Source organism: Rhinolophus sinicus, chromosome 10 (genome assembly GCF_057876585.1).
Source record: "Rhinolophus sinicus isolate RSI-liver-muscle chromosome 10, RSI-T2T, whole genome shotgun sequence".
Taxonomy (NCBI): domain Eukaryota; kingdom Metazoa; phylum Chordata; class Mammalia; order Chiroptera; family Rhinolophidae; genus Rhinolophus; species Rhinolophus sinicus.
The window spans coordinates 11580172-11607820 of NC_142510.1; the positions used below are offsets into that span (position 1 = coordinate 11580172).

Sequence of the window (27649 nt, forward strand, 5' to 3'; positions counted from 1 at the left end):
AACAATTTTAAAAAAGAATGAACATCAACACTTCTATATCTCTTTAAAAAGAACAGAAAAGAAAGTAACACATCCCAACTCATTCAGTATAACCCTGATATCAAAACTGGACAAAGATTTTATAAGAAAAGAGCACAACAGACCAATATCCATTTATATATATAGATGCAAAAAATTCTCAGGAAGATACTCGCCAACCAAATCCAGCAACACATGAAAAGAACGTTCAACCATGACACAAGGAAACCTGTCAATGTAACATGTGATAACCATAGAATGAAAGACAAAACCACGTGGTCATTTCAATAAATGCAAAACAAGAATTTGACCAAAACCTACCGCTAGTTACCATGCAAAATGGTGACACCCAACTACACTGCTCCCAAATTCTTGACCCATGGAAATGATGAACAATGACAAATGTTCCTGATTTGATACACTAAGTTTAGGGTAAATCTACTTCACAGCGATAGATGTCTAAAAATAATAAAAATCACAATAATAATATGAGAAGGGGGGGAAGCAGTAGCAGCAGCAGTCCTATGGCTGTGGGATTGATACACAGGTAGGACTCTGAGTCGACTCCAGAATGAGATGAAGGAGAATGTGGGGCTCAACCCCTAAAGGAGCGTCCACGTCCCAGGCATCAGAGGGTCAGCTCTCCAGCACTTAGATTCCTCCCAAGGTCACAACTTGCCCTCCACAGGACTAAGCCAACCTGAAGAGATCCAATGGCCCCCGCTGTGGGCACAAGTGACATGGGAGATCCAGCCTCCCAGAAAGTAAAGTGGAAGGGCCACCAAAGACACACCTGCTCTCAAGAAAACGCCTACACCATAATCACAGAGCCTGGGACCCTCAGTCGTGAGCAGTTTAAGGAGCAAACAACCTCCCTGTGGTCCCCACTTCTCATCTGATACATCCAAGAGCTTCCCAGCAATTGCTTTATGGGTACCTTGCTGTACTTGGGTTCCTAGGTCCCCGAGCACTTCCACCCTGCTTGTAGTACGACAGCTGTTCTGCCAATGGTATTCTCACCCATGTATCATTATGTCTCTCCTGAGTCTGGCCCAGGATACCTATATGTCCTCAGCCCTTCCCAATATGGGCAATTCATGCTCTGAGATATTTTGGCCCCAAATTTGTCGTGGTTTTGTCCTCTTTTTGTGAAGGTGTTCAGCCATGGGAGGTGAGGATTCCTTAGGACAGAAAATACCAATATATATATCTACTTTACCTTCATTCACAAGTCCAAATAGACAAGTCATTGCTAAAGAAATAAATTAAGGTTAGATTTGGGTACACACAGATATTTTTCTCCAGCCATGATAACTAACAAAAGTGCATAAATAAAAGTCTTAAAAGACTACATGTGAAGGGGGACTAGATACCCCCTAGGATCCTCCTGACTCAAAGATTCTAGATGCAATGAAAACCTTGCAGTCAGTACAAGGGAACCTCAAATAAACACAGGTCACACTGCTTTTAAAATACACTTTTATTTGCAGCAAGCCATCAGTGATGGGAATTCTAAACATATCTGGAAAATAGTTGATAAACACTTAATTTCCTGAATCTATAGATGTGGAGAGCAAAAGGTAAACACAAAAAAGTGACCTCTGTACATAAGGGCAAGGTCATGGGCTCGTGTCCCGATTTTCTATGACCATAACCAAAGAATCATAGTATTCTTCACTCTGTTGGCTAGGAAGCCATCACCTTATGTACGGGAAAAATGAGATCCTAAAACAGGACAGTTTCCAAACAAAGCCAATTTCAACTTCTAATTTTTAAAAATCATCAAGTCTCCAAAATGTTCAACGGCTCCATCTTCAGGGTGGATGTGAAAAGGCTCGGTTTCCCTGAGCCCTGGAAATGCAGGAGCTATTTCACGTCCTTCCTGAGTTAGATGGACGTAGCTGTGCTCTCACATCCCGGTGGCTGCAGCACCTGGGACGGCAAAGTCACTTCTGCTGTGGGCTGTGTCCACAGTGAGTCAGAACGTGTCTTTAACCGATGATGTGCTTGGTGTACGCCTTCGAGTGCAATTCAAACTCTCACGATATTCAAAACACCAGTGAGTAAAGCAATGCTTTCTCTCCAAGGGCAGCTGTCAAGTTCTTTCACAAATATTTTCTCGAGCAGCTTTATAGCTTATGGGGATGACAGGGAGGGGAGCAGGGCTTGTTTCCCTCCTTTTCTAGAAGGAGAAATAGGATGGGAAGCTAGTTTTCCTACATTATTTTACAACATAGTCATGGAACTTGAATACCACATATATTTGATATGGAACAACAGGGAAACCATTAAGAGCTTTGATTCATATGGTATTACAAGAAGAGAAAACATACGGACCCCCACGCCACCCATCCTGGCCCCCACAAATCACAAACCAATAGACAGCCCACTACGAAAGAGATCAGTTAAATTTAGAGCTGGGAATTACCTAAGAAAACCAATACTGATGACAGGCCCCGGTGGGAGTAAGGAAGTTGGGTGGGGGGCCAAGAGAAAAGGAACCAAGACACAGCAGAAAAATAAAGAGCTCTTTAATTTTAGACTGTACAGGAGTAGAAGCGTGGAAGAGGGCAAGGAACACGACTGATTTTAGAGGAAACAAGAAATGAGATTCAGTTGCCTGCTTCTCCAATGGAGAAAGAAAATTAACACTTGATAAAATTACTGGAGGAATAATGCAACATGTGACATTGCTCGGTTCTTTATTACACACAACTTGCTTTTGTTTTTCCGTCACTAAAATAAACTGATGGGTGTAGACAGAAGTTGCGGCCACATCTCCACTGGGGACAGTTACCATCACTTATTCAATACACACGACAACGGCGTTGGGGATACCACAATATCCCCCAGAAAGTCAGCGGGTTGCCTAGTCCATGGAGAGTGCCGCCGAAACGAATGCTTATTGCTGGCAGTTTAGGCTAAATGTGGTTTCCCCCAGGTAAAGACCTACAACACTGTTCTCCATTTATTAAGAAAATGAACTAAACATCTATCTGGTTTGCGCTTGTAACCAATGCAGGATCTCGGTCAGATCAGAACAACAAGAATCTGTGTTACCAAATCACAAAACCAATAATGGTAAGTACAGTAATTGTTATGATAACTGACATTTATCGAGCTCTTCCTAGGTGTTAGAAACTAGGCTTTTAGTTTACCAACATATCATTTAGTCCCCACAAAACCTCTTGGAGGTTACGTAGCATTGTTTCCCCTTTTACAAATAGGGAAATGGAGGTGCGGAGAATTTACCTAAATTACTCAGAGTCATGTGGCTAGTTTGGAGCTGGGATTTAGAAGGGGGGTCTCTGACTCCAGAAATGAGCCCCTCCCCACTAAAACGTGGGTCTCCCCCCTGGCTGTTCATTAGACCCACTTGGGAAGCTTGTGAGAAAAACCACCAACATTTGGGGACCCATTTCCAAACCTGGGGAATCAGAATTTCTGGGCATGGAGTCCAAACAGCAGTATTGTTTTGCTGAATGGCCCCATGTAATTCTAACATGCGGTCAAGGCTTAGAGCCCCTGGCGTTAGGCTATCATCTCTCCCTGTTTCATAACTGTGAAAAATTCTGACGCCCTCCATAGGTTTCCTTTTCTTGTCACCAAGACAATGCGTCTGCAAGCCTTGCTGCTCTGTGTGCTGTGGACAGACCAGCAGGAGAAACCCCGGGGAACTGGTTAGAAATGCAGAGTCTCAGGCCTCACCCCAGCTCGACTCTATCCAAACCTGTATTTTACGATTCAACATCAGTACCATCACAACTTGTGCCCTAGAAAGGACACACTAGTTCCCGGAACTATGAAGCGGAGCCGTGAAGAACAAACGCACAGAAATAACCAGCATGTTCACCGCCCAGCCTCCCATCCCCCACCCCCCTCAAGGGTTCTGTGGTCAGACACATTTGGGACAGACTGGATTAACCACGTCAAATTACTTTCTCTACTCCAGGCTCTAGCAAAACCTATAATGTTAAAGTACTAATGTGTAACATAAATCTCCAAGAGGAGAAGTTTCCCAAATATTTATGACTGTGGTTCCCTGTAACTCAGAACTCCTATTAACATCTTTTGCAGACAATGTGTTCCTAGGGACATATTATGGAAAATATATGTGCAGAAGAGATGGTCTTTTTTCTTACCTCGATGGCTGCCCTGTACACCTTTCCGTAGTTAGGTGCTGGCTTTTTGCTTATTACTATGAATACTGGTAGGAGTCGTAAAATTATAGTAAACCTTTATCAAGCATTTACTTTGTAGATCAGGCATAGTTCTAAGTGCTCCCATCGTGTTAACTCATTTTATCTTCATAACTACCCTGTTAGGTGTAACCTGTATTGCCACTTTACAGTGAAGGAAACTGAGGAATAGATAAACCAAGTCACTTGTCCTCCAAGGTCATACAGCTAGTACATGGTGGGGGCAAGATTTCAGCCCCAGCCATCTGGCTCCAGAGCTTATTTTTTAAATCACTCGACTATTGGAAAAGGGATCGATGCCATCCCAGGAACTCTCAAAGGCATCGTGAGACGGGCCCACAGAGTTTCTGAGCTTAGCCCTTCAGGATGTAAAAAGAGCACAAAACCTGAGCTCACGCACTCAAATGCACTCACCATCCAGGAGGAGGCCTCCATGCTGGCATTCCAAACCACGTCTTGAAGGCAATGAAGTGTCAGAGCAGACCTCTGGTGCTGGTCTGACACTCCACGTTCTGCAGTCTGAACACATGACGTACTTTGTTCTTCAATGGGACGCACAAGTGGGGCTGACGGGGTCTGCTCCCCTCCACCCTCAGTCCAAAACACAAACTAGCAAGTTCAAGGAATCAAGACACAGCATCAAGGGGCGGCCGGATGGCTCAGTTGGTTAGAGCCCGAGCTCTCAACGATAAGGTTGCCAGTTCAATTCCCGCATGGGATGGTGGGCTGAGCCCCCTGCAACTAAAGATTGAAAACGGCGACTAGACTTGGAGCTGAGCTGCGCCCTCCACGACTAGATTGAAGGACAATAACTTGGAGCTGATGGGCCCTGGAGAAACACACTGCTCCCCAATATTCCCCGATAAAAAAAATTTTAAAAAAAAGACACAGCATCATTAAGATAACGCTAACTCATGAGTGTTCAGAGCAAGTCAGAACATACCAGTGGCTGGACGTATTGTTCCCCAACTCCAGGCTGACAGACTCCAGTGAATAAGAAAAAGTGACAGGGTCTCAGGAGCCCACTGCTGCAGGGTCAAGAACATACTTTATTTTTTAAAGCTGCACTAGGTGTGGGGCTCACCGTGAATCAGCCAGTGGAAGGTTCATGACTCAGGAAGGGGCAGAGGTTTCCCCAGGTACATAATTACCAGTAGTAAAAAACAACGACCAAAAAAAAAAAAACAGGCTAGTGAGGGTCCGCTCTATACAAGTAACACAACTCTGCCTCTTTCTTCCACAGCAGGAACACTAGATCTGGGAAGCCAAACGGTAAGCATCCAGAAAGAATACTGGCCGGTGAGCAGGGGAAGAGGGCTATTCATGTTTTTGTTGTTTATAAATTTCCCCCTGAGGCTGGGGGTGTGCCTGTAAATAATGTATTAACACCAACCAAGGTCTCTGTCCGTCCATGCATTGGATATCCTGCTACGTACTTTAAAGACATTTGATCTCTAAATACTCACAGTTCATTCATTTGACAAATACTTGAGAGTTTACTTGAGTCAGGCACTGTGTCTGGGTGTTAGCAGCTACAGTAGGCAGAATCGTGTGCCCCCCGCACCACCCCCAACCGCCAACATCCACTTTCTGACACCCGGAATCTGGGAATACATTACTTCACACATTCAACAGGGACTCTGCAGCTGTACTTAAACTAAGGACACTTTGTAATGGGGAGATTATCTTGGAAAACGGTTGGATATAATGTAATCACATGGGTCCTTAAACGCGAAGAAACTTTCCTGGCTGGGGTCAGAGGGAGAGGTGTGGCTAGTTAAAAATAATAACAATAATAAAAGCCTTGGAGAGATGCTATATGTCCCTGGCTTTGAAGGTGGAGGAAGCAGCCTGGATCCAAGGAGTGTGGGTGGGCTCTAGAAGCTGGAAGAGGCAAGAAAGGGATTATCCTCTCCACTCAGTCTCTGCCCTGCCCCACAGCTGGCTGTTCGCTCAGTATGTTTTATGGCAAGACATTTCCAGAAGCACTCCACATTTAACTGCTGGTCAAACAGTAACTGGTCCAGACTCATGCTGGTTTGTGATCTGCAGAACTGTGAGCAAATGAATTGGCGTTGCTTCTGCCACCGAGTCTGCAGTGACGTTTTACATCAGCAATAAAAACACGAGTACGGCGTTGAAAAGAACCCTGCTCTGGTGGAACTTTCGATCTAGTGAGCACCCTGTAAATATCACTCTCCTGGTTTTAAAGAACAGCAAATGGCATCGGAGAGCTAAGCAGCTGAGTTTATAGAATGAATAACCCAGAGACACGACTGGAACACAGGAAGTCCGACTCTAACAGCTGCATCGCACCCATTCTTCTAGACTGTGTGTCACAAATGGGGACAAGGGCCGCCCTTTCAGAGGAAACAAAGTTGGGTGATCCCGGGTGCTGCCACAGGGGCTTTCGGGGTTTTCTTGGTTGGTAGTCGGGGGAAGATGTGAAATCACGCTTCTACACTCCAGAAACTAGAGTTCACTCACATTGGTGGAACTTCAGATGGGTTGTCACCTCAGGACTCACGTTCCTCTCTGTTCCCCTTACTTATACCTGCTTCACCTTCCTGCCCACCGAAGTGACTGGGAGAAGAAGAGGACACTGCTTCTCCCTGTTGTCCAGGGGTCAATGTCCCTGCATATGGCCACAAGGGTCCCCTTAGCTCTTACCGCCAAAGCACTGGCCACAGGCACTAGCTTATCCACAAAGCAGTGTGACACCCTTTACCAGTAATAAGAGTGGCCAATTATCCACTTCCTTTGGTTCTTGGTCTTTTTTACCTTCCATTCTAAGACACATGCAGCTTCTCTGCTATTCCAAAGGATGGGTCTCTTTTCCAGTTTTTCCACAGGCTCTGTATACCCTAGAGCAGGCGGGGACCTAAATTCCAGACATGCTTTCACCCTTTTTCTTGAACTGCGAGCATTACACAGTATGTTTTATGGCAAGACATTTCCAGAAGCACTCCACATTTAACTGCTGGTCAAACAGTAACTGGTCCAGTAACAAAGTAGGCTACACCAAAAGCCAGCAATGTTTTTTTCCTAAGTTTCACCTGCTGAGCAACTGCCTTGCCAAACCACACTTCTAGAGCTGGCCAGGTTAGGATTGAGGCATGGTTCAAATAAGGTCTTGAACCACTTATAGTGGCAAAGAACTGGGAGCAGCCTAAATGCCAACAAATATACTGGAGTGCCCAATAAATATACTGGGGTGCAGCTGGACGATGAAGCCTTGAGATAGATTGGTACGTTGACATGGAAAATGTTCACAGTATGTGTAAGCACCATGGCTGTAGAGACTACACAGAAGAATCCCTCCCCCCTTTTTTTGTCCATTGGAGAGAGAAATAGAGTGCTAGGAGTGCTGAAGCCGAAACAGCTCTGCTTCATAGCTAATAGTGCCACAACTGCTAGTATAAAGGCACTTATTTTATTTTTTAATTTTTGCTTTGACGTATATAACGCAATCCACAAATGTTCATGTCATACCAACTACGTATAGGAATGTACGCAGGGGGCTCTCAGGAGAAGAGAGCCCATAGTTCCTTGGTGACCTTGTTAACCCTTCCTTCAGCAGCTCTTTCCAGCAGGCGAAGCCCTGGGCCAGGCACTGGAGAAGCAGCAAGGGGCAGCCAGGAGCAGGCACACATACTGGCTGTCATGCAGCTTCCAGGGTAATGAAAGCGGAGGAAAGACAATGAACAAGCAAACGGCCAACCGAGGATTTTATCCCCAAGCTATACGGCTCTCTCAGCACCTCACAGGCATCAGCCCCTGATGACAGCCTTCCTGAGGCCCTGGCCTCCCACTCTGGTTTTAGCACCTTGCACTGTCTCCCAGCCTCCCACAGACATAACCCCTCCACATGCTTTCATTTGTAAGACTTCAAACTCAGAAGCCACTTCTCGCTCGCTCCACACCTTCTCATCTTTCACCACAATAATGCTAAAGCATGGTAGCCCTCAGTGGTCTATTCAGACACATCAGTCTTCTACGTTCCTCAAGTACAACGCTCCCTTGCTGTTCCATAGCTAAGGATCAGCCCGATGACCACATTTCCCTCTGACCATGGCCCAGGATCAACGGTCTCCTCGACATTGCCCGTCTGCCTTGAGTCATCCCTTCTAACCACTTTCTTCCAAATAAGAATGTGGCTACATAACATGATGAGCATGGTTTGTATGAGGCCCATTATGGCATCGGCAACCTTCACTGATGATTGAGGCACCTTTCCCCGACTCTAATTCCAAACTACAGCATGCTGTCCTGGCTCCCAGACCTTCTACTATCCAGACTTTTATCCCACCCTCAACTCCCTAGTGCCATCAGCTGCCCCAGCCATCTTTCCTCTAGTACAAACTTCAAAGTCATCTGATCCAAGAGAGAATCCGTGGGGGAGGGAGTTGAAAAAGAGAAGTGAAAGGGCTAATGAAAATGCAGAACACCAAGCAAGGTGAGATAGGACTCTGCGGGTTAAACACCTCTCCCTCCAATATTTAATAAACTCTGCGAAGAAAGGACTCCTTCCCGTCCCCCCTCAACCCCCCAGGAGTGACACAGAGTGAGAAAAACAACATACAGAGTTTCAGGTATCAGGAAAACATAAAGACCTTACCAGGTATCTTAGTTCCAGAAAGATAAAAATATCATAATCTATTATCTGACAGGCCCTCTGGGCAATTTTTACACATAATCTGTAATGATCAAAATGCATTTTCAAGGTTGTATTGTTCTACACTTATTATAGATAGTGAAACTGGGCTCAAGTTAAGTAATTTGCCCAGAACAATATGTTTGGGAGCCAGACTTTTGAACTCAAGCCTGTCTGAGCCTAAGTATAAGACATGCCCTCTTTCCTTAGCTGTTAATACTTTAGTTAGAAGGAGAAAAATAAGCAGAAATTGGAAAGAATTGCTATGGGAATTCCTTTAAAAAAAAAAAAAAAAAGATTCGTCCTGAAGCCTTCTACATCATGCAATGAACTTTTTTTCCCTGCTCATGTGAACAGATTAAACTAATAGATTATGAGCATTATTCTTAAGCAACTTATATCAGGGTTGATGGGAGCCTGTTCTTGAAAGATAAGCTGCATATCAGCACTGAGGGAAAATGAATTAAAATGCAAATCTGAGTGTGCCCCCATTGTTAGGCTATCTTTAATAGATATGTCTTCCTGAATACATCACAGGCAAAACTGTCAGTTTGCATCCCAAATAAAGCAAAGCCAACCTCTAATGGCATTTCACTAAGGGTAAAATTTATAATTGGATTTTGCCAAGGGTGGAGCTTGGAGTTGACCTTCACCTGGACCAGTAATCTTTGCCTCATGGAGGAGGAAAAAAAAAAGAACAACTTCCCCTTCTTGACCCCTTTCTGGAGTACCCAAAGCCTCAGCTACAAGAGACGGGGCACCCCTATATCTTCTGCTCCCCAAATCTGAGGCCCCTGGACTGTGCCCATGATTGCCGAGACTCAGCTGCAGGCAGAGAGCTGACAACAGTTTAATCTAGAACAAAAGACTGCTTGGGCCCTGCACTTAAAAGTGACTAAAGGGCCGGTGAAAATCTTTGAATGTACTCAGTCGTTTGGTATCCTGAAATTCCCATCTCTTTAGGATCGAGAGTCAGTATCGCCCATGCTAGAGAAGACACACATCCCAAACTCTGTCAGATCCCAAACAAAGAGCAATGCAACATTTAAATACTAAACAAAAAGGAATGTCTGAAGACATGTCAGAAGGCTGTAATGATATCGGGAATAATGAAAACGGCACCAATAGCTAACCATTCACACTTAAAAAAGCCAAATGAGACATACAGGTGGATGCCACAGACATCACATGAGAGGGAAGCAGAAATAAGGCAGGTAGAAAAAGTCCACAGAGGAAGTACAGTCTGAGCTGCACCTCGAAGGGTACAGTTTGGAAAGGTTAAGGAAGGGCATCGAAGCACAGCTATAAGCAAAGATGCAGTGACAAGAAGAGCATGTACAGGGACACTGACTATTTTGGACTTGTGTTTTGGCTTTTCCCATCCAACACCCCTTTTGCCTTTCCTGTAGTGAAAGAATCCCACTGATTTTAGCCAACAGCTCCCCTCCCCATGATATGACCCTGTCCCCCCAAAACACAGAGTCGGGCATATGACTGTTCATAGTCGCCTATGCTCCTCCAAAGTGGTACTTCATCCAAGATTGGGCATGTGAGACAGGCAGAAAGATACCCCCCTGATTCAGGGGTTGATAGGGTACCAAGAGTGAGGGTCTCCTCTTTTCCTGAAAACAAAGACACTGCTGAAGTTAGAAGTCTGGAGTTTCAGGGTCACCATGGTCATCCTGTGAAGACAGCCTCTGTGACAATAAAACCAAAATAGACAAAGGAATCAGAGACGAGAGCTGCAGGCAGAGAGCTGACAACAGTTTAATCTAGAACAAAAGACTGCTTGGGCCCTACACTTAAAAGTGACTAAAGGGCCGGTGAAAATCTTTGAATGTACTCAGTCGTTTGGTATCCTGAAATTCCCATCTCTTTAGGATCGAGAGTCCTAAAGAGCAAGAATGAGAGATCTACCCTGATGACATTATTTGAGTCCCGGACTCTGGCCACCCAAAGCTCGGTGAACCAATGGAACTTCCAGTTAGGTGAGCCAACCTATATTCCCTATGTTATTTGTTTGGGTTGGGGCCCTGTCATTTGGACCCTAAAGAATCCTAAGGTGGATGGAGTCAAGGAGAGGAAGGGCCAGGAGATGGAGGAGGCTTGGGCAGTAGGTAGGGGCCATATGTCAAGGTCAGATACTCTGTTCTATTGCCAAGTAAAATGTTTTCTATTTCGAGAACCAGAAGCCACTGGAAGGCAAGTCTCAATAATGTGTTTGTTTGTTTTTACAAACGTGAATAGGAAGATAAAAGACTAGGCCCTAAGAGCTGCAACCTTTTGCAGGAATAACCTCTATCCACTGTGTGTGTGTGTGTGTGTGTGTGTGTGTGTGTTGTATACACACCCCTCACAGAAGAAATATGAAAACACCCCTTCCCATCAAATCAAGCAGTTGAGGGCAATGTCCCAGAAATTCCAGTATCTGAGTGTGACATCCTTTCTTTTCTCATGCATTCTCCCACTTTACCACGCGTCTCTCCCGTTCCCTACATCTTAAAAATTTCGTTTACCTTGCACAGTTGAAGGATCAGGCAGCTCAGGGCTCTTGTAAATAACCCTTAGCAATTGCTGAGTCCTGACGGGGCAGAACCAAAAAAAAGGAAGAGAGTGTTTCTCTGTAGCCAGAACGCACTTCGTTTCCCCATGAGTGGTGTGGGTTTCTGTGTTCCCCTGCACGTTTATCAGACAGAATTCAAAAGAACGCAGGCAGAGCTCTAGTGCCAGCCACACATCTAGGACTTTCCAGGGAGATTTAAAAATCTAACCCAGAAAATTCTAACCCATTGAAATAAATATCCACCAGAGGGCAGACGTGTTATCTTTCCTGGGTTTGGAACGCTCAGAAGTGAACGCCCCCAGCAAGAGACTTCTGCAAATAAAGCTGTTTCCCAAATATTATTTCCTTTTGGGTTTTTACTGGCTTCCTATAATGAACCCTGTAACTCATGCCACACGGAGAATAGGACCACACGATCATTTGGGCAGCTGTAAAGCTAGTTCAGAAGATTAATATATTCTACCAACAAATAAGTAAATATGAAAGAAAAACCGTGAGCCATCCTTTATTGACCTCTTCCTATATATCAAGCCCTTCATTCAGCTCTTCATAGTCTTTGTCTTATTTAATCTTCAAAATAACCTTAGGTGGGTACAGACGTTATCTCCATTTAAAAACGGAAGAAACTGAGGCTTAAACATTTCACTAATTGGCCTAATATCACACAACTTATCTGGGAATAATAGTTCCATGGTTGTAACCCAAAAAATCAGAAGGCAAGTTTTTAAAATGACAACAAAAATATTGTATATGACATCATTAATATCCATACAAATTATAATATTCATCCTTTGCCTGCTTAGAACTATTGCGCTATGGCAGACTTTCCCCCAAAACCTCACTTAAGATCTATGAATAAAAAGGTTCAACTTTATAGGCGTCTGCTTTTTAGATGGTGCTTGGCATTATATGGAAGTAAGCATTTAAAACACAGTGAGTCTTCTGGTGATGAGCTCCCCTAAGTGTGTTTATATCCAACTGAAACATTTAAGAAAATACAAAAAAGCATTTTGTGGGAAATGTCATTTCTACCTGATGTATAAATTTTAGAAATGTAATATTCCCAGAATAGAAATAGATATGCAAAGAATAATCCCATCACCTAAAGAGATAATTTTTACAACTCTGGTTTAATTCATAATTATTTAGAGTATTACCAGGCTTATAATATGAAATGAATCTAGTAATTGGCATTAACTAGAATTCAAAGATATATAAGTACAAGTATCTGCCTTATTTTCAATGCACAGACATAATATCACAGTAAACAATTCCCTTTGGAGCTTTCAGTCTTTGGATGACGATTAATATCACAAAATCTTTAGTCACCGAATATAAAACACAATAAAGCAGGCAACGTTTGACAGGCAGGAATTGTGCCTCTCACTTCCTCCTAGAATTGGCACTTCTTTTACACTTGTTTTCTCTTCCTGTAAGTACTGCATATAATTAAGGTTTAGGTAAAAATACTCCTACAGGCACCCATCAATTGATAAACACCGCAGATTTAGGTTAAAATGTCAGGTGGGCCTGGCATTTTTACATATCAGTGGTTCTTCAAATTATTTAAAACTATGTTCTACTGAAACGTTTGGAAAGAAAATAATAATAAGCAATCTTGAGGCTAAAATACCAAGATCCTTTTCAAGCTTAGAGAACATCCAATGTTTACATGAAAACACTGTTGTCAGTGAAAACAAATGAACACGTCAACTCAACGGAAAGAAAAGAAAAACCCTCCGTGATTTATATGATTTTTCAAGCCCTGGAAACCTTTCAGCTGCGAAGGTATTGAGTATAATCACGGGTGGCAACAACAGTGACATGTCCCTTCATTTTCACTCTTACGGGATCCCTTCATGCATACTGAAATGCCTAAATGAAATTTGTTTCAACACGCTACCAAAAGCTATGTAATTTACAACACTTCTCGAAAAAATATAATTCCCTTGACCAATATTCCTGGTGTGTATGGTCTTATCACCGCCCCAAAGCAACTTTCCAAAGATTCTATTGGTCACCTGGCCAAGAGCGTCCCTTTGCCCTGTCCCCACCCTCTTATCACTTCCAGAAATTCTCCTTGTAAGTAGGGGTCTTTCATTCTAGGGGTCCCCTTACACAGCACCCTCTCCTGAAGTCCTCTGCCCAGAGGGCAATTCATAATTAATCTTTCCTGGGCCTCACTCAATGCTAAGTTCTTGTTCACCCTCAAAGGAACAGTGTAGGCCCGTTCTCTTCTGCTCGTGGTTTCCAAACAGTCCACAATGTACAACCCTATGAACTTGATGTGGACGCTGCATTTCTCCCCCAAGTGTGACTTTCCTTGAATACATAAGTACCAAGGTTCTTGGGAGAAGGAAGAGGAACAACCTCCTGGAGCCCTTGTCCCTTGTGGAGCTCTGGGCTGGGAGTGACTCATATGTCCCTGCCCTTCATCACCCAGAAGGTAGTCAGCACTTCTTAAAGGGGCACCCCTCACTTAAACATTAAGTCGTGAGCACGCCCGGCACTTCCTGTCTACAATACAAATCCCGGGCTTTGGAAATCTGCATTATTTGATTCTGACACTCATAAAGAAGGAGTTTTCTTTTGTGTACTGCTTTTGCAGCTAATGGTGGTTAATAGCTAAGAAAAAAAAAAGTCAGACTTTCAAAGAGGAACGCAATTAGGTGATTGTGAAGAATTGACAGTGCTTTGCAGCTTCCCCCAGCTTCTGAAAGCTTATTTGGCTGGAAAGCATGTACTCTGACACCTAATTTGGTTCAACCTACTCAAAGTTTGTTCCCGGTGATTAGGGGGGTTGGCTAGATGATTCACAAAGGAAAAATATCTGCTGGTAATAGTGACACAAAGCATGGCAATTTCAATCCTGGAACGAGACAGAAGCCAGAAGCTTGGTTTCTCCAAATGGAAGCCAGACATGCATAGGGGACAATGCCTTTCTGGGCACGATGGAAGCAATTGGCTGCAGCCCTTTCAAAGGCCCTCTACTACCCTAAATGACACTGGGCATTTGTCATTTGAAAGTCGCTATGGAGTGAAGCACATGACTTTCAATTCCTTTCCACATGTATTTTCGACAAGGGTATGTTTTGGCTTGGATGTTCTCTTCTGTAAGGTTTTCTCTGCAGGGCACAATCCCTTCTCAATTCACGTGGGATATTTCATTCCCCAGCCAATGGGGTAGATAAAGAGCAGGAGGATTAATTGGTAGAGTGATCACTTATTCATGTTTTAAAAATTATTTCTTAAGGCCCGGTCAAGGGGTAGGGCTGCAGAAAGAAATTGGATAACACTGTTCTTTCAGAGCGGACGTTCCAGTTGTTCAGTGGAAAGGAGGGGAGAGATAAACCCAGATAAGCAAGGGGTACATGTCCTCATAATAATAAAACCGGGTACTCTCCCACAGACCGAGTAGTCAGGGAAAGTCTCTCTGGGCGTGAGACACTTGACAGCAAGGTGTTCATGAAATGATGGAATTGACCTTGAGAAGGTTGGCACAGAGTACCTAGGAAGGGACCAGCAAGTGCAAAGTCCCAAGATGGGGGAGCAAATTTGGCTTCCAGAGGGCCGACTGGGGTGGTAGACGACGAGGTCAGAGTGGTGTCAAGAACCAGGTTAGGGAGAGCCTAGCAGACGCTGCATTTTGTTCTACCGTGTTGCAAAGCTATTGGGGGAGCAGGTGATTTGATGCCTGCATTTAAAGCATCGCTCTGACTGGATGAGGGAGATGACAGATGCAGGAGACCAGTTATGAGGTTCCCCGAGGAAGGACCCAAGGGTGGAGGTGTTTGTCCTGGGATGGTAGCCCCGGAGAAGTGGAGAAGTAGGTGCACGTGGGACACCGATTGGAGGAAGAGCTTACAGGACGAGTTAAGGAAAGATTACGTGAGGTGGATGGAGGGAAATCTGGAGTCAGTGTCGACTCCATTTTAGGCACAACTGTGGTGTGACCATCGTCTGCGAGAATAAAAATAGCCCCAAGGGTATTCTATTGACCTGTGGTAGGGGGTGGGTTTCAGCAAGTCTCCGGTTCTGTTATTAAACACGAGGGCACTACTCCCCCAAGTTATTGCAGCACCTTCAGTCCAACGAGAGAAGAGACCAGCATAAACCTGAAGAATGTTGATTCAGGGCTGAGTATCCTCTTCTTGGCACTTCGAAGGTGCAACCTTCCTTTCTATTGCCGCATCATGTCGGGCTTGTAGTTGTCTTTTTTGTTTGTGGAAAAACAGGTGGAACCAAATCACATCCCTGCCAAACGCATAAGGAAATAAAGGACGCAGCCTTAACAAGGTAGGTCGGTGTGCGTGCTGGAAATCTAGATACAGAGCACACGCATCGTACTTAGTTCTTGATATTTCATCATCTGTATGAGACCCAGGAAAACCAACGGACAGAGTGAAAAAGCAGGAGAGGAGGCGAGCCCCTCATTTACTCAGCAAGTATTTAGTGGGTTCCTGCCATATTGCAGACCCTGTGCTGGACATTGGAGCAGAGAGGTTTCTGTCTTCAGGAGCTTATCGTCCAGTGGTGGACACAGTCCACTAAGAATCCCCATCGTAAACAGAAAATTACAACCGTGGCAAGAACTAAAAGGAAAGAATCATGGCGGGGAGGGGGTGGCCAGATGGCTCAGCTGGTTAGAGCGCGAGCTCCCAACAACAAGCTTGCCAGGTCAATTCCCACATGAGATGGTGAGCTGTGCCCCCTGCAACTAAAGATGGAAAGTGGAGACTGGACTTGGAGCTGAGCTGCGCCCTCCACAACTAGACTGAAGGACCATGACTTGACTTGGAGCTGATGGGTCCTGGAGAAACACACAGTTACCCAATAAAATTAGAAAGAAAAAAAAAAAAAAGACAGAGTGTTGTCCCCATGAAAGCCTATGACAGAGAAATGTGACCTCGGCAGAAAGGGCTAGATAACCAACTGAACTGTTGACAGATTACCAAATCACTTCCCTTACAGAATTCAGGTTCTCAGACACCCCCCTACCCCCATTTTCCGGTAGCTGTATAATCACAGAGCACATGGTATTTAAATGCAGAAAATAACAACTTTCACTAATAGAACACACACAACGAAATGTTTTCAAGTAAGTGCCTCAAGACAGAGACTTTTGTCTGATTTTTCTTTGTCACCCACAATGCGTACCTCATAGGAACTACTCAATACATGTTGTTTACGGAAACTAACAATTTGAAGGAAAGTTAAAAAAAAAAAAAAAAAAAAAAAACACCACCATACCACTCCATTTGCTAGAACATTAGAGCTGAAATGACAATAAGTTTCACTGGAAGGTAATCATGCATAAGTATTCCAATAAAATTCAAATTTGGGTTTCTATAAAAATCAAATGAGATTCTTTATGACTGAAAATCAAAGGAAGGCTCACAGAAGCAGAGACGGCTGTGAGACACGTTGTTTCTGTCACTATTGACTAACAAGCTGAACCTCATTGAACTTCTGAGACAGAACTAAACAGCCTTATTCAGTCATCTGATTGCTGTGAGGTACATTACCTGTGATTCATAGTTTTCAGTTCAATCCGCCCACGTTTGGCAAATCCTGACTCCGGCAGGGCCAGGATCCCACACACACAGAGAGATGCTGGCAAGGGTTTCTTTCAGACCGGCATCCTGTGGGATGCCTGGTGATTAGATTAGATGGGCATCACTGTGGCTGTTCCATAATCCATCCCATCTTCCTTCTCGGTTTTATTTTTGGGAGCCTCCCCTCATCTAGTTTGCATGCACTTTGGATATAGCTTACTGCCAAGTCAACCTACTGCTTCCAAGGGGGTCACATGACCACTACAGGCCAATCAGGACAGCCCACCTTTTCTGCTCCTGGTGATTAGTTGAGAGACTGATACATAAGTCCATCCGCTGTCATCTAACCTTGGTGCTTTCACATAGCTTACAGGGAAACGTAGCTTTCTTTTCACTGGGGTTCACAAAGATGATAGGCTATAAGTCGGGGGCGGTCATTTCTGTCACCTCAGAGCAAAATCCACTTGGCAGTAAACATCACAGAAGGGAAAACAGTTATATGAGTCTATGAATTGCCTCCATGGCTTAAGTCAGGTAAAGTTGGTATCTGGTATTTTCAGATAGTCCACAAATGAGAAAGGACAAATGGAAAAACGCATATCGTCCTGGCCAAGTAGGATGGCCCAGGTTAGCCAACAGAAATACAGAATGCCCAGCTCCATTTGAATTTCAAATAAACAACAAAAAGTATTAATATAAGTATATTCCATGTGATATTTGGGGCGTGTTGGTCATGAAAATAAGTTATCCACTGTCTATCTGAAATTCAAACCTAACTGGACAGCCTGTATTTCATCCGGCAATTCTATGGCCAGGGAAGTAGAGAACTGGGTTTTTGGACCTAATTTGGACACCCAATACTGTGTACCCTGAAATTGTATCATCACCTACGAGATTTATGCCTTTCCTTGTACACTTCACAGGAGACACAAATTTAATCCTCATAAAAGTAACTTTAAATACAGCTACTGTACAGATTTCCCATTTCAGCAAGAACATTCAGGGCAAGTAACAGAAGAAGCCCCTACAGGTTTATAAATAAGTATAGTTATAATGCCGTACACTCCATAGGTTAAGACCTTTCTTTCTCCCTCCCCTACCATCCTGTGCATATCTCTTACTTGTTCGGCTGGCTTTTCTCAGTTATTTGATGGACACAACAGCTTCCCACACAACCACGTCAAGTGTCAAAAAATATGTATTCTCTTTTGCATGTCTCTTCTCAGATCAAGGAAGCATCTCAGGCATCCTCCAGCAGAAATCCTCACATCCCATGGCCAAGAATGAGGTCACATGTCTACCTCATCGAATCACTAGCAAGGAAATGCCCTGCAATCAGCCAAAGCTAACGACAATTCACTTCCTGCAGCTGGTAGAAGCTCCTAGCTTCACGAGACACCTGGCTTCCCCACCCTTTAATAAAATCAGTGACCTATTAGCTGGGGGTTGGGGGCGTGACTGTTGGGTAGGTTCTCTACAGTGTCTGAACACTCCTGCATTAGTTCATGGGGCCCAAGAACTAACAGAAGCTTCTTTTGGGGGCACCACATAACAGAAGGTAGATTTTGAAAGATATTTTAGCAAGTTAGATAGAATAATGGACTCAGTCTCTTAGGTTAAGAAAGAGCTGGCTTGACTCCTACCCGGTCACTAGCAGGCAAATCCATTCGTTTTGATCAGCCCCAGTGTCTACTTTGTAAAACAGGGAACAGAGTCCCTCTCTTAAGGATAGTTGGGAAGATAAAAGGACCCCATGCAGGTAAAGCATTTATCAGGGTGCCTGGCAGAAGGAATTTGAAATGTCAGTTGCTAATACCATCTTGAAATGCTCAACAAGAGAAATCACTACAAAGTCTCTCAGAGTGAAAAATAAAGTGGATTCATTTAAACTGGCGTGTTCCAAAGAAAGGTTGGCCTTGTCGATTCCCCCATGGACTCTCCACTCTTAACCACCTGTCATCTTCCAAACCGACTCCAAGAGGACCACTTCAAGGGGTCTGAGTCTGGGTCATTGGACGTGGAGTTACAGTTGGTCAGACTGAAACGCCTGCCCATTACGATTTGCTTTGAGACCTCGATGTCATTTCACATAGGCCACTGAGCAGCTGGCAGATGGTAATGCCTTCTAGTCACTACCAGCTTGGGACATTTCTTAACCAGTAACCTGGAGGTTAAATGCTCCTTCTTCCATTACTAAATCCTTGAAGTGTTTTACATGAACGAGGGGACGTCTACCTTCTGGACCATAAAACACATGCAATGTGTTCCAAGGTCTCCACTAACTCAGCAGATGGTCCTTTTGACCTTATTCCATTTCTAAATTTGCAGCCCAGACTGCTATGATAAATTTCTCGATGGTCCCAACTCCAACCACATTTGACCCTAAATTGTCCTGTGATCTTTTGTTTTACTATGAAATCACCATTAGTTTCCTACTGCTAGTCTCCTGGACACCAGAGAGGGACACGTGGCAAATCTTATTGTCTAAAGAAGCCACTGGTCAAGACTCACCCGATTCGTTTTTTAAAGTGAACAGGCAGCCATTGAACACTGGGCAGGACCCACGGTCACATAACTAATAAGAAAGAAATTTACCCTCCGTGCATTCCAAATTCCTAAAAGATTATTTGACTAATATCTGCTCAACCCTGTGCCACGTTTCCTCTTTGACATTTATATCCATTCCCTTTGTCTCTCTGTCTCTCCTTTCTGATTCCAGTATCAATAGTAGATTCCTTCCCCAAAGCAACAGACAGCATGGTATCTGAGAACTAGCAGATTTAATCACGCTTCTCACCTTCGTCAATGGCCCCCACTCCCCTTCTTCTCACTGTCCATCAAAGACCTCACAGAAAAGAGAAGAACTGCCCAGACGATAACAGATTCACTATGGGATTTATTCGGGTGCAGTGCCCTACCTGCTTTTTAGTTGCCCACAGTTACATGGTTTGTTTAGCTTATAATACCTTCACCTACAATTATCATCATAGGTATCACTTAAATAACTTTGCACCATCGTCCTTATAATAACCAGATGAGGTATCATCAGCCCCATTTTAAAGATGAGCAAGTAGAGGCTAAGAGATAAGTAGTTTGCACAACGTCACAGGCTTAGTGAGGGTGAGCGTGAGACTTCCATCCAGGAGGGTCGGACTTCAAAACCCTTGCTGTCAATCAACAGACCAGGCCCAGAGGGGTGTCGGCGAGGCACAGACTTACCCTGATTTTGAACCCATAGTCTGTATCCACACCAGACAGAACTATGCCCTTCTTAATCAAGATATTCAAATCCCTAACAGCAGGAAACAGGCCTAGACAATGACTCAACCCTCAGTGAGGGAGGCACTGAATTAGTGCTTAAAAACCAGCCATTTATCTCTCTCCCTGTGTTTCCTTGTCAACTCATGAGGCTTCAGTATTCCTCTCTTGTCGCTCAGGGATGTCCTTTTTTCCCCTCTCTTCTCTACAAGGGGCTGGGTGCTCAGCAAACAGCAGCTCTCCCGGGTCTGTTTTCAGCGGGACAACATGGCGTCCCTCCTTGAGTTATGGGTCCATGAGTTACCGGCCCATGTGGACGACGCTGTCCACACATCACACATGATTTGAAGGTGGGAGAAGCCACGGCCAGCATACATTGCTTAGCAAATTTCAATCAAGCGCCTGTAGTAATGTTTCCAAGGTAATTAGATTCATGACCTGCCACAGGGAACAATTTCTTCCACTAACTTATCTGGGCTATAGATACAAGCACAAACACTCCAGTGGGGCCTCTCGAATCTGACCCAAACTTGAGCTGATCTGACTTTCATCTCATGCCAGAAGCAGCTTTCTGAACTATGGCAGCTTTCCTACTTCCACCTTGCAGTAAACAGGCCTCTGGGATTTTCAACAGCCATTTAATACTTTTCTATACATATCTGGATGAAGAAAACAGTAAGCTAGTGGGGGGGGGGAGAGAGGGAGAGGGAGAGAGAGAGAGAGAGAGAGAGAGAGAGAGAGAGAAAGAGAGACAGAGACAGAGACAGAAAAAGAGAGAGAGAGAGAGAGAGAGAGAGAGAGAGAGAGAGAGAAGCTGTCCTCAGCTTCTTGCCTTTCTAAGTTAATTATTAAAGCTACTATTAATTATGTTATTCCATTGGATTGACTCAGACAATATTATACCAGCATATACTTCACATTTTAATATGACATATAATTTTATTAGTGTATTCCATCAGCTTTGATGGAAACCTAATTCTTCAGGACGTGTTTTGTTTTTTTTCTTTTCTTCCCCTAGCCAATAAAGGAAAACCATAAAGTATATTACAAATTTGAATAAAGCCTGGGAAGTGTGAAAATCATTTGGAAACCTAAGAAACGGCTCTTCACATTTGCAGTCGTAGTTCGTTAGCATCTAGCTATTCAGCCATTTAAATTAAAGCTTATTTTCTCTTTTTAAACAAGCAGGTTCTTATACTATCTTATTAATGTCCTTCATGGATTCCAAAATGCATTCCAGCAAAGCTGCCGCAGACCCATAAAAAGCAGAGACGCCTTGATTATTTCTCCCCTCACTCCACAAGACCGTCAAGGAAAGAAGTGAGACCGAGAAAACAAATTTATTCTGCACTATCTTATGCCCACTCTGTGTTTTCCCCGCCCACAGCAGCGCCTGTATAGTCATATTAATACCTCCCCCTCTTCTGACAAACAAATCAGCTTCTATTAGGAATGTGATCTTTGGGCTGTGATCTATGAAAATCACAAAAACACAGAATCGCAAGAAAGACCGCTAGTGAAAGAACAATGCGATTCCTGAGAAGAAATGGTTTGTGGGTTCTTTACGCCTGGCCACAAACTCGGGATACCTCTGATGTGTGCTCACGTCCTCTCCTCGACACGGGGAGGTTGTGGGAGGGGTGGAGAGTCTCGGGGTGCAAATTTATGGGGTGTGGATGAACAAGAAAACCAGTCCTAGGCCTGCCCTCCAGACCTTACCTTCCAGAAGGATTTTGTAGATGTGGCAGAAGACATTCCTCACTGAATGTGTGAGACGGACCCATCCTGAAGAAGAGCAGAGACATCAAATGGGAGAGAACAAACGAGTCCAGGGGGGCTAACATGGATGTGGGGGGGGGGGATGAGGCTGTGGGAGCATGCAAGTAATTCTGCCTTACATCCGGACAACCCAAAGTTCACGGTGGAAAATAATCTCAGGTGCACAACGGACTCACTCATCTGTTCCAGAAATACCGTGTTTCCCCGAAAATAAGACCTAACCGGAAAGTAAGCCTTAGCATGATTTTGCAGGACGACATCCCCTGAACATAAGCCCTAATGCGTCTTTTGGAGCAAAAATTAATATAAGACCCGGTCTTATTTTCAGAGAAACACGGTAGTTGAAGACTTGATGTGCCAGGCAGGGATCCAGCTTGTAGAGATAGAGCCACGAACAAAACCAGCAAGACCCACGCTCTCACAGAGCTTACAATCCAGGGCTGGGGACGGAGGACAAGAATAATAAGTACCATCAAAAGATGATTTCAGTGACTGTGTTGTGATGAAATAAATACTGAGAGAGGGTAAAGGAGGAGAGAAGTGAAATGTCTCTTAGAGGGCGTACTCAAAAGAGCCAGTAACCATTTGGGTCACTGCAGAGAGTAAATAGAGAACAGAGATGGTTGATACAGGCACTTACTATGATTATGATTATTATTGGAAAAGAGAGAGGAAGGAATGTCCAGGTACCCTCCTTGTCACTGCACTGGTGTCGATGCATGTCTGAGACTCTTTCAACGTCAACTTCCCTCTTCTGGCTGCCTGCCAGCCCTTTATATGTAGACCAGTGGTGGTTCTCACCCTAGGTGACATAGATGGTCCCCATCAAAACCATCCATGCAACGTTCCTGGGGAATCTATGTTAATCCAAAGGTTGAGAACCTCAGGTGTAAGCATCCCCCAAGGTCAGCCTTCTCCAGCTCTCTCTGATCTCACTCTATGCTTCCGTCCCCAGCGTCTTCTCCATCCTTCAGCTTTGACCATTACCTCTCAGCCACTAACATCCATGATCTCCTACGGCCAGGAGTCCCGTGTTATAATCAACCATCCCAACAGCCTCACCCCGCAGCGTGTAGCACACATCGCTAGGCCTACCAAAATCACAGCGGGAACACTGCCGTTTAGGGAGCTGTGGTTTTGATGGCAGTGACCCCATAAGATCCTGACGTATCTCCTTGCCCATATCGGCACCACAGTTACAGTTGAATAAACCTTTTGTTCAATGTACATCGTCATGACTTATGTGAGTAGCAATTTACAGTTGGAAAACTGCTTTCACAAAGAGTCTCATCTCACCAAGCTATTAGGCCATTAATGTTCTCCAAATACTATCTGTCCTCCAGACGTTGTGGGGGTGGGGCATGAGGATTGACTATCTTCCTGCGGTCTTAAGAGTAATCGAAAGACAATTGGCTTCTCTTAGGGGTGTGGCTGTAGAGAAGAGAGAGAGAGAGAGAGAGAGAGAGACAGAGAGAGAGACAGAGACAGAGAGAGAGAGACAGAGAGAGAGAGACAGAGAGAGAGAGAGAGAGAGCGAGAGGGAGACAGAGAGAGAGACAGAGAGAGACAGAGAGAGAGACAGAGACAGAGAGAGAGAGACAGAGACAGAGAGAGAGACAGAGAGACAGCGAGAGGGACAGAGAGAGAGACAGAGAGAGAGACAGAGACAGAGAGAGAGAGAGGGACAGAGAGACAGAGACAGAGACAGAGAGAGACAGAGACAGAGAGAGAGAGACAGAGAGAGAGCGAGAGGGACAGAAAGAGAGAGACAGAAAGCGAGAGACAGAAAGAGAGAGAGAGACAGAGAGAGACAGAGAGAGACACACAGAGACAGAGACAGAGACAGAGAGAGACAGAGAGCGAAACAGACAGAGAAAGAGACAGAGAGAGACAGAGAGAGAAAGAGACAGAGAGAGACAGAGAGAGAGAGAGAGACAGAAAGAGACACAGAGAGAGAGAGAGAGAGACTAGAACAGGATCAGCATTGTCAATTTCGCCTAACCCACAGAGCAGAAACACACAGCTATTCAAACACATAAGAAAAAGAACTAATGCATATTTAGTATCCATCTCATTGAAGCGCCTCTGACAGGCACTGTACTTATGTAATCTCATCAAATCAGGACCAGCTGCATAATTTGTGGGGCCGGATGCAGAATGAAAATGCAGGGCCCATTATTCAAAAATTATTAAGGATTTCAAGATGGTGACAGCACAAGCACGAACCCGGGCACGGGCCCTTCTGAGAGCAGAGACCTGTGAGCCTTCACAGGCTCCTCCCAGCAGAACTGACATCACCCGCATTTTACACAGGACACAGGGTGAAGTGGCTTCCCAAGGGCATGCAGCTGGCAAAGGGCACAAAGGAAATTGAAACCCAGAGTTGCCCTGATCTACACACACACACACACACACACACACACACACACACACACAGAATTTCATTGATTTCACTCCCAAAATATGGAGACCCCCAAAGCACCCCACAAAATGAGAAATCTTAATGACTTCATGCCCTTTCAGAACCATTAAGTATTTGTTTGCATTTCATTTCATTTGCAAAAAAACTTGATGTAAAATTCCAAGGCCCCATCTCAGGGAGCTGTAGTCGGGGCCTCAACAAAATGGTTGAACCAATGAGGTGTGTGCGGCCTCCTTTTTCCCCACTTTGCAAGCCTGGGAATTTTTTAATGAAAAATTTCATGGCCCATGAATCATTATGTGGGGTGGGGGTGGGGGTGGGGGTGGAATACTAAAACCTGACTGCATTATTGAATTCTAAAACTGCTCCAGATGAGATGAAATTACTTCGTATCTCCAGGGACCACATCCCAGCTCAACCCTGGCGGCTTTAATTGATAGGCAATCTCTCTCTCTATTAGATAAACTGAAGCATGGCAAATGAACTTTCCTCTGGATAGCTCCAGCTTTCCCGAGCTACGTGTCTAACTCCACCATAGGGCCGTTCTAGTTCTACATTATCAGCATTTTCCAGAACTTGGTCACTTGGTGAGGCATGTATTCCAAAGGCATCCCTGCACCACTTCTGTGCCAGGCGCCTGGCCCAGGAAATACAAACGGGCACTCTGATGGGTCTTAATTGGATAGGGCGTTCTTGCTTTAAGGGGGTGAGATTTGAGGCTAAGACTCAAAGAATAATGAGGCATTCATGCAAGTAGCTGGAAGAGAAATGTTAAAGGGGATGGGGAGAGAACAGAACTCTAAGGCTGGAACAAGCTCGAAGAGTCTGAGGAATAGAAAGAAGGCGTACAATCAGCAGCTGGGGTGGGGTATACAACACGCACACCTTCCATTTACAAATTAGACTTTGGCTGCTGCGAACAGAAGGGTTGTGGGTAGGGGCGGGGTGGCAGGAGTGACCAGGCAGATGAATTTAGGAGCCCCTGACAGAAGACCATGAGCGACAGCACCTAGAGAAGGAAGTAAGTAGTGGACATGTGTGGAAGTGGATGGATTTGAGATTCTTCTGAAGGTGGGAACAACTGGATTTTCTGACAGATGGAAGGGAAAGAAGGAATCAGTACTGACACCTAGGTTTTCAGTCAAGCAACCGAGTGGATGGTCATGCCATTTACCAAGACAGGAAAGATTGAGGGGCAGTCGCTGGGGGCGGCAACGGACTTTAACACAGGTGAAAGAAAACACTCTCAGGATGACAACTTGCCTTTTATTTTTTTCGATTTTCCCAACATTGATTCCATCTTGAATGCCATTTTATTGTAATATCTGTCGCACACACCCCTCTGGCTTGAACTGTTGGGTGTTTTCAAGGTAGGTATTGTTGGGGACCTTTCAATTGTATAGAAGCGTGCTTATACAGATGGTCACACACAAAGGGACACTCGGGTGTTGATCCAGGGGTGACCTAGAATTCTGGATTTCTAGTTAGCTAGCACATTTTGCCCAAGTGTGTTCCAGGAGTCCCGAATTCTAACTCAGCCTGGGAGCTTGGAGTTGGATCACCACGGGAGAGAGGACTGTGTTCATTCACACCTTAGGATCAGAGGACGTAGAACGGTCCTGTATTTGCGGGCGTACAGAATGGTGAGCAAGAAAAAGCATTAACAATTTTTCAAAGGCCAATCAGTGAAAGCAAAGTGAATCTATAGCCAGTAAGAGAGAAAGAAATTCTAGGTAAGTGGGAGTCTGAAAAGGGCCTTAATGAAGAGAAACAAATGGAAGGGGCCCTTTAAGGAAGTGTTTCTCCAACTGTGATTGGAGGTAAGGCTGGAGTCTCTGCGTCTCTAACAAGCTCCCAAGAGATGCTGATACTGCTGGAGTAATAAAGCTTTAATGGACTGTCAGTGGGAGGGAGGGTGAGGGAACCCCAAGGCAGTTGCTAAGGATGATACACTGAAAAATACGCGGGAATAGCGAGACCGGTGCCATACTTCGGAATCACCTATCATTTCTTAATGCCTACTAGTTACCGATAGCTCTATTGCCCACGTTTCTCTAATAATAGCTCACCTAAAGCTCAAATAATACTCTGAGGATGCTGGGACTCCTTTGAGTTAGATCAGAGGCTCAGGAAAGTTCAGTAAATTCGTAAGTAAGGACAAAAACGACGATACCACGTCTTTCATAACAGATTTATTGAGATGTAAGTCACATACCAAAAAAGTTCACCTTTGTACTTTTGAGCCCTTATGCTAAGCCCTTAGTCCATGCCAAGCCTTGTTCTATAAATATTTATACGGCAGTGCCAAAAAAATATATACAAGTGGCCACATTGGTCCGAGTTGCTCAAGCAGTAATTTGCCGTAATCACAAGTGTCTGGATGCTGATGGTAACCACTTTGAGTACCTCTAGTCATTGCAGAAGTTCAACGTAACTTGTATCCATCTTTTGTTATCAGTATATGTTAAGTATTCCAATTTGAATAGTTGTTTCCTTTCTTAATGTGTGTACACCCCAACAAATGATCGGGCCCCAGATGCCACGGTCTGGAGGTTGTAAAAATCTGATCTAGAATTTCAGAGTCCAAGTTCAACTTATTTTCAATAACAGCCATTGAGACAAGCCAAAGCGAAAGACTCAAATCATATTTTTTCCGCATGTTTTAGATAGAAGCAGTGATGCCTGTCCGTCCTGAGCAGCCAGGAAGTCCCTGCTGCACTAAAATGAATCTTTCCTGGCTGCCCTACCCCCACCCCATCACACAGCACAGGAACAAGGGATTCGCTCCAACAGGAATTCGATAAATGTTTGCTGTCATTACGTGGCTGAAATGAAGGGTCCAAAAGATGTTTCTTAAGCACCATGGTTAGCTCACCCTGGCGCAGAAGCCAATTAGCCTGACTGTGAGGTATAAAGCCTGAGACTATTGTCTTAACTGCAACCCTGCTACCTCACAAATGAATGCCTTTGGTCACAAAGGGGACCTTTGAAGAGGATGCCGCGGTGAATTAGTGTGCATTCATCCTCACACAGGTAAAACTAATAAGTCAAAATACCTGCCTAAAGAGTAGGACAGTCGTGTAAGTAGGCCAGCCATAGGCAAAGACCAGTGGCAGCACCATTGCAGTCGAACCTCCCTCCCGCAACCACATGGCGTATGTTCTAAGAACCCCCGTGACCCCTATATACACTATGATTTTT

The 27649-nt window shown here is 44.5% G+C and overlaps 1 protein-coding gene across 31 annotated transcripts in view; it reads right to left on the minus strand.

Annotated features, from left to right (window-relative positions):
• Nucleotides 1–27649, minus strand: part of RBFOX1 (RNA binding fox-1 homolog 1) — a 2003336-nt gene that overhangs the window by 1277518 nt on the left and 698169 nt on the right. The window contains exon 1 of one of the 31 annotated variants that reach the window (XM_074323049.2): nucleotides 21967–22034. The exons of the other annotated variants lie outside the window; for them this stretch is intronic. Coding sequence (XP_074179150.1) covers nucleotides 21967–22002 — 36 coding nt within the window. The 5' untranslated portion in view covers nucleotides 22003–22034. Of the gene's footprint in view, nucleotides 1–21966; nucleotides 22035–27649 lie in introns of those variants that run through there. 31 annotated transcript variants of the gene reach the window in all.